The following is a 10,282-nucleotide window of genomic DNA, read 5'->3' on the forward strand; positions in this document are numbered from 1 at the left end:
AGGGTTTCATTGCTATTTCTTGCATGGTAATAAATCTCACATACAATGGCTGGATAAAACAAAAATGGGTCCTGTAAACAAACAAAAAAATACTCCAAACATTAAAAAATGTGATAAAAGCTGATCATGAATCTTATGTGTGAATTTATAATTATTATGAATCCCCTGCTGGCTCCCTCCAGGCTGCTAGACCAGTCCCCGTAGCCTCTTCTCTTCTTTGCTCCTCCAGTCTAAGGACCGTTGACCTCATCAAGTATTAACCAGGGTCTATAGCCCTACACTGTATTGAGGAAAGGGAGGACCAGTCTACAGCCAGAACAGAGAGCGCCAACTTCTGGGTAAGTAAAACAGCTTTTTCCTGTCCCCTAGGCCTAAATGAGCAGTTAACCCTTGAAGTGCTAGGACAGCCCCACTTGAAGGGAAAACCTTTCATTTCCCTGGAGTTTGGCTTTAATGGAGCTGCATTGTGAGGATCCAAATTTGCCATTGTTTCATTATGTTGCCTACCCATGTATCAATTTTGTTTAGATTCCTACATTTCGTTTGTATCTGTAGACATTTTAAAACACACATTTGCAGATTCAATTTAACTTATGATCAAAATTGTATGTGAAATTTTGATTGTTTTGTAATTAAGGGCCCATTCACACTAAAGAGGCATGTGCGTTGTGGTGCACTGCAGTGCGTTGTGCCATTCTATGAATGATACCGCAATGCACCGCACATAGAGCAAGTGTGATGGCATGCGCTGTGGTAATGAGGGTCCACAAGCACATTTTGCAGCGCATTGCCGCTACAGACAAGTGTAATTGGGCCCTGAAAGGCTTGTTTGATGGATCTTTGCATGCCCTTCTACTACTGAATAAAATCTGTTTTATAACTCTATATACAGTATGCTGAAAACACATGGAAAAGTAATACAATGTTACTTCTGATTCTTTTATATTCCATTTAATGAAAAAAAAAAAATCAGTAAAAGAATGCCCACACATGCATTACAATTGAAATGTCAGACTATTGGACCTAACGTCAAGGGCTCTACTAGCCTACTGGTTGTAACTAACACTGTAAAGTGGGTGTCCATTGACTTCAGTGGGGTTTACCATTGAGTACAGCAGTTACACCAGTCTGGACCACATTTGTAGACAGGAAGCATATAGCTAAGGACCTGTGTCAATGGACTTTGGGCTTGTGTCCATGGCATCAGCTTGACATCAGTCTGAGACTATTCCGAGATAATTCAGAAATCATTGACAGGGAATCTCCCTCTGAGCGGAAGTTCTGATATCGGGGCAAGTATCAGAGCATTTGGGTGAGTACGAGTTCTTGCCCAAATGCTGAGTATCGGCACTGGTGCATCTCTACTAAAAGCAACGTTGAAAAACCAAACTGACATTTTGGTTCTTGTTCAGACTTTTTCTGCATTTATCAGCCAGTGCAAACCTACATAAAGATGTTCTGCCCTTGTTTGGGTAAAAGAAGTCAAGTAATGACACATTTGTATGAATACCCAGAAGGCTTTATACTGGAGGTCAGAGGATTCGTTATTTAGTCTTCAGTCCCGCAGGATTCATACATGTGTAGTTCCCTTTTGGCATTCCTATGAGTTCAAACAATGTAACAGTCTACGAAGAAACACTTATTTGGTATAAATACAATCATTTCCGCTCTCTACTACCTCACCTAGTATTAAAAGTATCTAGAAGTTTAAAAAGAAATACAAAAACAGCCCCAATTTGGAGAATTCAGGAAAGTTCATACATTTTTGTTCCTATTACAAAAGTTTGTACTTATTGCATGAAATAATACTTTCCATACACAGGAAGCAATAAGTGGCAGAAGTCAATAAGTCTTTGTAAGGTACAGAATGTCTTATCACAGTAATCAGGAACCCTTCAGTGTTCTACAGTCCAAGGATACTTGTTGGTTTTTGGTATGAAACCAGTCACTGGCCATAATCCTGTGTGAAGATCAGTGATGCATGTTCCTTTTAATAAACATTTCGTGCATGAAATCCCAAAATTGGTCCTGACTTGTTTCGTTTTGTAAAATCATGGCCGTAAGAGCTTCTCCCTGATCAAAACCCTGCCAGTAATCCTGCAGCCACATCTGCTTCCAGCTGAAAGACACAAAAAGGCACACATGACACTTCAACTGCAATAACAAAACACAAGGGAGGAGAAGTGAAGGCAGAATTAAAGGTTAAAGCAAAGGCTATCTACAGTCTTGTGGATTTTGTTTCATTTCATGAAATGTATTCATCGTGATATAATGAGGATAACACTATGGGGGTATGCAAATACAATTGAGGGGGGCCTCAGCTGTTATCCCCACTGCCCAAAGCTCATTAAAGCAGAACTTCTGGGGAAAATATTATTAACCCTTGCAGTGGGGCTACCCCAGCATTGCAAGGGTTAACTGCTTATTTTCGCGTAGGGACTAAAATAAAAAAGTTATACTCACCTGATCCTCTGAGCTGGCTTGCTGTTAGACCACTCCTTCAAGCATCTCTCGCCCTCCGCTGCAGTGGTCTAAGGTCCCTGAGCCATCATGTTCTATACACTGTGTATAGGACGTGAGGACTTCGAGAGACATAGCATCACTGAAGCGGAGGAGGAAGGAGTGCTGTGACAGCCAGCCAGCTAGTTCGGGTGAGTAACTTTTTTTTTTTATTATTCCCCAGGCAAAAAAAAAAACACAAGCATTTAACCTTTGCAGTGCTGGGGTAGCCCCACTGCAAGGGCTAAAAGGAGAACTATGAGGCGAGTGAAAATCAATAGATCGGGAAGTGAGCGAACGCATACCGTCGCTCAGTCACTTCTCGATCCTGTCCCTGCAGAGAGCCGTGACTGTCACTCACAGCTCCCTGCAGGGATTCCACCCTCCCCGATCCGCCAGCACTGCCTGGCGGAACGGACGGGGGCGGGTACAGCTGGCTCTGCCTATAGATAGGCAGAGCCAGCTGTCACTCACGCAGCTGGGTTGATCCGAACAGTAATGTCGAGATCCGTCCCGTCTGCGGCGTCTCAGTATACCCGCAAGCTGTAGCTCGCGGTATACTGAGCTTTGGTTGATGGGAGGACGCTAGTTTGTGTCCTCCCGTTACCCAGGGCGGCATGCACACCTGCGTCTCCCCGCCTTCCCCATGTGGCGTTCTAGCTGGCATCCTGCCCACCTCACTGACGTCACTGGTTGCCAGGAAAAAAAAATTTTTTTTATTATTCCCTAGGCAAAAAAAAAAACACAAGCATTTAACCTTTGCAGTGCTGGGGTAGCCCCACTGCAAGGGCTAAAAGGAGAACTATGAGGCGAGTGAAAATCAATAGATCGGGAAGTGAGCGAACGCATACCGTCGCTCAGTCACTTCTCGATCCTGTCCCTGCAGAGAGCCGTGACTGTCACTCACAGCTCCCTGCAGGGATTCCACCCTCCCCGATCCGCCAGCACTGCCTGGCGGAACGGACGGGGGCGGGTACAGCTGGCTCTGCCTATAGATAGGCAGAGCCAGCTGTCACTCACGCAGCTGGGTTGATCCGAACAGTAATGTCGAGATCCGTCCCGTCTGCGGCGTCTCAGTATACCCGCAAGCTGTAGCTCGCGGTATACTGAGCTTTGGTTGATGGGAGGACGCTAGTTTGTGTCCTCCCGTTACCCTTAGGAGAACTATGGGTAGCCCTGACCCTATAGTTCTCCTTTAATAATATTTTCTCTTTAAGGGCCCCCTTTGAAATGGCATCTATTGTTGGTAGCACAATAATTACACTCAAAGAACAAATGTTTTTGCACAGTTGCGATGTACCAGTAAATTACCTCCAATTATGTATTTCCCATGATGTGCTGAATTAGTTAAAGCTAACAGCTTTATTCAGTTACGACAGTAGAGAAAGCGCCAAACTTGCGGCTCCATACTTACAGTCCCCGCTCTCATTCGAGGCGGCTATGTGGTTTCCACGCACTCCATCCCCTCCATTCATAAAATGTCTCATACTGGTTTCACAGAATACAAGGCATTCTGTGACTGGACAAGGGAAGGGACAGACGAAGTCACAATCCCCATCTTGTCCAACCACAGGACGCCTTGTATTTTGTGAAAAGAATAGAAGACGCTTTATGAATGGAGAAGGTAGAGTGCGTGTGACCCACACAACCACAGTTTTAACTAATTCGACACATCATGGGACACACATCATAAGAGGCAATTTACTGGTACATAGCAAATGTTAAAAATATATTTTTCTCCCGTGGTTTAGCTTTAAGTACACGCAGAATCTCACTGTAATATATATATATATAGTCAATATAAAATAACAGTACCTGTCATCTTCTGGAAGCTTCTCAGCACTTCCCAGACCAGGCACAGGCATAGGACACCCCATATGATTGTACGCAGCAATGCGCTTTGCAGGAGCTGGACCTTTTCCTTTTCTATGGCTCTTCTCTGCTTTTACTCTTGCATTTTCCTGGTCACATACAAAGCATTCAAAGCCATTGAGGTAGTTAGGAGCCGTCATGTCATTAACTCCCCATTCTCTTTCCTCTATACTTTCTACCAGGAACTTGTTGGTTGTTTGACCAGGTTTTTTATATTCCAAGTATCTCAGGTACTCTTCGTCATTTCTGTCCAAAGAGAGGATAAAGTCTGCCAGGTCTTTAGGTGAAGCAAAGTCATCAATTAGTATGATAGAGTGGTTGTTTGGCATCCAATCCTTCGCGGAAGGCGAACCACGGTAAATGGGAACGGCCCCTAGATGCATTGGGCGCCACAGCTTCTCCGTCATATAATCAGCGCATATGGCATTTTCCATTGCTAAGTGAAACTTATACCTGGAGGTAAATGCCATGAATTCTGGATCTTCAGTAGTGGCTGTTGAAGTGTCCTCAAGTCTTTTATTTGGAAGTTGGCGGTTCTTCAGACACTGGCCATATGAGTCAACCTGGGACACAATAAAATGACAGATGAATCATAGTTTGCACAGTGCTAACAGATATGCTCTATAGATTACTCATTGCCTACTGCTGCAACATTGTTTGTAGTGGTGAAATCTGGAGTGCTGACACCTCCCTTGGCTGGCTACCATATCACTTTTGCAAGTTTGGTATAAGAAGACTTGTCTTCATATGCGACTGAAGTGGTATCCATTGCCTCTTCTGCAAACAGCAGGGTCGTCCCTATAGTGAGGAAGCCTGAGACGGTTGCCTCAGACGGCATTTCATTGGGCCACATGGGGAAGGAGGGGGAGACGCAGGTGTGCATGCCGTCCCCTTTCTGGCCAGAGCATCCCAGGTTGCTAAGAGCTCTTAGCAACCTGGGATGCTCTGGCCAACCAACTCCTGGCAACCAGTGACATCAGTGAACGGGGCAGGATGCCGTGCAAAAAGCGCAACTAATAACCCCCTGCAGATCATGCATCACTAACACATATAGGTGTGATGGTAAGGTGTTCACCAACATTTGGCCATAGAATGTGTACTACAAGAGAAGCAGCTTGACTGAAATTAGCAGTGGGCATCAGAAGTGTTAGAACATAGCTAGCTAGAATCATAGGGATAGCCCAGAGGGGGAAAAAAAGAGAGCTACGCTAGAGCTGCTTCTATAGACCCAGGACTCTGATCTGTTCATGTGCAAGCATCTTCACCTGGACCTTCAGTCCATAGAGCTGGGTTACTTCTTAAAGGAGAACTATGAGGTGAGATAGCTGCTGCAGCTTTAAAGGATTATACCCTGGAGATGCAAGTTTACAGGGAATTGAGAGTATTCAGTTTCAGCACAGGAGAGGATTTGCTACGGGTTTGGGAAAAAAAACAACTAAAGGCTGGGGTTCAGCTTTAAAGGAGAACTATGAGGGGAGTGCTTTTCACTCACCTCATAGTTCTAGCCGACCTGTGACAATGAGACTGTCACAGGTCGGCTCAGTAGATCGGAAGGCGAGCGAATACATAGCGGCGTTCGCTCACTTCTCAATCCTGGTACGGCTCTCTGCCGTGACAGGGGAGGGGCTGGATTCCCCTCTCCCCAGCTCCGATCCGCCAGCGCTGACTGGCGGAACGGACGGGGCGGGTACAGCTGGCTCTGCCTCTAGATAAGCAGAGCCAGCTGTCAGTCACGCAGCTGGGCGGATCCAGACATAATTGTCGGGATCCGCTTCAGCTGCGGAGTCTCAGTATACCGCGAGCAGCAGCTTGCGGTATACTACGGTGTCTCAGTATACCGCAAGCTATAGCTCGCGGTATACTGAGCCTAGGGTGACGGGAGGACGCTAGCTTGTGTCCTCCTGTTACCCTAAGGAGAACTATGGGGAAAAGCCCTGACCCCATAGTTCTCCTTTAAAGGGAGTGTGTAGTCTTTTCAATGCTTTTTATATCAGCATGTTAAAGAGATCTGTCTGATCTAAATAATCCTATCTATATGTGTTAGGCCCCACTTGTGAATGGGGGCAATTGCTTGAGTGTCACAAATTGTTCTATGAGACTCATGCGGGAGGCGCTATGCAGTGCAATGACAGCTGCCAACGCCTGCAGCCGTTCTCATGTAATCGAACATGCTGTGACTACGTGTGGACGATTACCCCGGAATGTAAAATGTTTGCGTCCAGGGGCAATCAATTGCAGGTAAATGCAGCAAGTGTGATTACATGCAAACAGTCACGAAGGCTGTGAGCTCTGGCAGCTGTCATTGTATTGTACAGCAATTCATGAGACTCATTGAGGGGAATTTATCAAAACTGGAGCAGTTACCCATAGTAACCAATCGGTTTCTACCTTTCAGTTTCAAAGCATGACTAATCAAACTGAAGAGAGAAGCTGATTGGTTACTATGGGCAACTGCTCCAGATTCTGTCTGTTCCAGTTTTTATAAATCTCCCCCAGTTGTGTCTCACTGAAAACTCTCCAATACATTAGCTTTCATTGCTGAGAGATGGGCACTAGTGTCCTACCCTAGTGCTCCCCTCATAATAAACCCCCCAACCATGACACTAACCTTCCCTTATGAAAGCTTAAACCTTTGTTGGCATGCTGACCTCTTCTTTGCCTCTGCACTGCAGGTCAACCCTTCCTCTGCCAAAAAAAGGATCTGGTTTCCATTTGTAGCTGATGTCTACAAGTGGAGAGACTGCAGGAACTTAAGGAGAACTATGAGGTATGTGATTTTCCCTCAACCTCATAGTTCGAGCCGACCTGTGACAATGAGACTGTCACAGGTCGGCTCAATAGATCGGGAATTGAGCGAACACACACCGTCGCTCGCTCACTTCTCGATCTCCCTGCAGAGCCGTAACTGTCACTCATGGCTCCCTCCAGGGATTCCCCCCTCTCCGATCCTCCAGCGCTGACTGGAGGAACGGACGGGGGAGGGGGCGGGTACAGCTGGCTCTGCCTCTAGATAGGCAGAGCCAGCTGTCAATCATGCAGCGGGGTGGATCTCTACAGTAATGTAGGGATCCGTCCCGGCTGCGGAGGTCTCAGTATGGCTTTGGGTCACGGGAGGACGCTAGTTTATGTTCTTCCATGACCCTTTGGAGTACTATGGGGAAAAACACTTACCCCATAGTTCTCCTTTAAAGCAGAACTCCCCCGCACTGCAAGGGTTAAGTGCTCATTGTCACCTAGTTGCTAGAAAAGTTACACTCACCTGATCCTCTGAGAAGGCTGGCTCTTAGACTGGTCCCTGGAGCCTCTCCCCCCCCTCCTCCACTGTAGTGGTCTAAGGATCCCTGAGTCATCACATCCTATACACAATGTATAGGATGTGAGGGCACTGAAAGACATACCATCAGTGCAGCGGAGGAGGAGACAGGCTTTAGGGACCGGAGTAGCAGCCAGCCACTGAACTGGAACAAGCATGCAGCCAGTAAAGTTGGAACTACTGATCCGCAGGCTTCAGAGACTACTGAAGGCAGAGGACCTGAATGTCACCCAGAAAACTAGTATTTTCAGGAGAGGTCAGCTTCATTTTAAGGGTTTGCTTTAGGGTAGGGGTGAGCAAACTGCAGTCCTCCAGCTGTTGTGGAACTAGAAATCCCACGAGGCATTGCACGATTCTCACAGACATGACTCCCAGAGGCAGATGCATGATGGGATGTGTAATCTCATCACAGCTGGAAGGGCTGGAGTTTGCCCACCCCTGCTATAGGGGGAACTATGTGAAACAGCTGCTAGGATATGTTGTAGTAAGTTAATAGGGTATTAGGTCAAAAATGTTTGCTTACCTGTATGTACTTCATGAACTCCTTGACATAGCGGTCTCGGTCTGATGGGACATCGCAGTGGGACTGCATGTATAGTACTGGGGCATAGCCCTTCTCACGCCATTTATTCTTCTCTGTCAGAGACACTGCAGGGTGCTGTAAATAGCTGACACTGGGCAGCCACTGTAAGGTGAGGGGGTAATCAGACTCGCGGCGGAAGGTAGCTGTATAGTTAAACAGTTGGATCCCCGGGAAATGTGACAGAACATAGTTGTTCATCGGGGACTCTTCATGAAACAGGGCCCACGTCTGGTGGCCCAGCCTGGGAAGAGGGGCTTCATAAGCCCTGAAGTCCGTGCCATAAAAGATGACGGCTTTTGTCCTCTTGTGAAGTTTCACACTTTTGTTCTTGGTCACCATACAGGAGCTTTGGGGGCAATCGATCCGCTCGGTGTCCCCGGGAAAGTGTGGGAACAAGTTTTCGCTCCACCATAGGAGAATGGGCAGCTCCTTGTTACTCCTTGTGTCACTGTTACCGGGGCCCCTGTAAGAATCTACCATCACAGTGCCCAGATCGTGCGTGGAGAAGACACTGGAGGGCTGGAAGGCAGACTCTTCCCAATGTTCAGGCAAATGCTGTTCTGACACTAGGTCAGGGTCGCCATGTAGGAGGTCCTGGCTTATGTCATCCGCTCCCGGGTCTGGGAACATTGTCTCCCCTTCCACGTACTCAGCAGCGAGGTTGTCCCAGTAACTGGAGCCAGCCTGTACATGACTGAGCAAACAGAAAATACACAAAGAAGCAAAGTAAAAGGAAGAGTGAGGTGACACACAGCAGATAGCCATAGTCCTCTCATTACAGTACCGTGCCATGCTCACTGGTGGCTGTCCTTTTGTGTTCTGTGCTGGGATAAAGCAGGGATGTCCTCTCAGCAGTCTTCACATCCTTATTATTCATAATTGTACAGTTTGCAGCCTGGTTACATCAGAAGGATGAAGGGACATAGAATAATAGGCAGCCTCTATTGCAGTGTGTTACCTGGGCATGTGATTCTAACAGATGTGACTCTGCTTCCTGTCTATGTGGCTGGAGGGGAAAGGAGCAGTAGCTGCTTTTTTTTTTTTACATTGAACTTTATTGACAAACCAGAAATTAACACATTTTCAACACAGCTGCTCTCCCATAGATGCATAGAGGAGAATTTTTAAAAACGGGAGCAGCCATAACCCGGAGCAGTTGCCCATGGCAACCAATCAGCTTTTTCTTTCATTTTCAAAGCTTAAAGTAAGGGTATACACGGTTAGAATTTTAAACGGACAAAATCGATTTCGGGAACGTTTGTTTGACTTTCTAATTGTTGATGGGATCAAATTGATCGATTTCAACCGTAGTGACAAAGAATTTAAAGAAGCATGTTGGAAAGTGTTTCTCGATCAGACAAAATTCTAACAGTGAATGTGGTTTTCGCTCAGGAAACTCCATTCATTCCAAAATCGAATGTTCAATGAAAACGAAAATCAAACGAAATTTCGAAGGGTAATCGCCAAGTCTCTGATGGCGTTATCAAACATTAAGATGGGATTTTTCATCACTATTTCCCTGAACACACTGAAGATAGAAGCTGATTGGTTACCACTGGCAACTGCTCCAGTTTTGATAAATTCCCCTCAGTATTATCAGGAGCTTTTGAAGCTTTTTTTGTGTGCATTTTTGCCACTTCTTAAGGGCTGCAGACATCCCAACTCTCACGGATGCTCCGGGAGTCTCCCGCTATTGGATAGCGGCTCCTGGCCGCCCGGGAGAGAAACACTTCTTCCCGGAAAGGTTTATCTGCTCGATCGAGCAGATAAACCTTTCCCTGCGATCATTTTTTTTTTTTTTTTCTGACATCAGGAGCCGCGGCCCGACCGTCAGTCAGAAAAGAAAAAAAAAGGCATACGAATCCATAGCTAGATTCCTATTGGCTATTGCACTTTGCAATAACCAATAGCAAACTAGGTAATGTACCCGCCCACTGCTGCTGTCAATCAGCAGAGGGGGACCTGAATTTTTCTATCAGGTCCTCTTCTGGTGATTGAAAGCAGCAGAGGGCGGG

General features: G+C 46.3%; 1 protein-coding gene across 1 annotated transcript; it reads right to left on the minus strand.

The window, feature by feature from the left end:
* Positions 1-1,559: 1,559 nt before the first annotated feature.
* Positions 1,560-9,221, minus strand: FUT11 (fucosyltransferase 11). The gene is made up of 3 exons (XM_018566007.1): positions 8,208-9,221; positions 4,315-4,934; positions 1,560-2,119 (listed from the first exon to the last, which is right to left on the minus strand). The coding sequence occupies exons 1-3, from the start codon at positions 9,057-9,059 to the stop codon at positions 1,972-1,974; spliced, it is 1,620 nt and encodes a 539-aa protein (XP_018421509.1). The 5' UTR covers positions 9,060-9,221; the 3' UTR covers positions 1,560-1,971.
* Between the last annotated feature and the right edge of the window lie 1,061 nt (positions 9,222-10,282).

Source organism: Nanorana parkeri, unplaced genomic scaffold (genome assembly GCF_000935625.1).
Source record: "Nanorana parkeri isolate BGI_ZX_2015 unplaced genomic scaffold, ASM93562v1 scaffold908, whole genome shotgun sequence".
NCBI lineage: Eukaryota > Metazoa > Chordata > Amphibia > Anura > Dicroglossidae > Nanorana > Nanorana parkeri.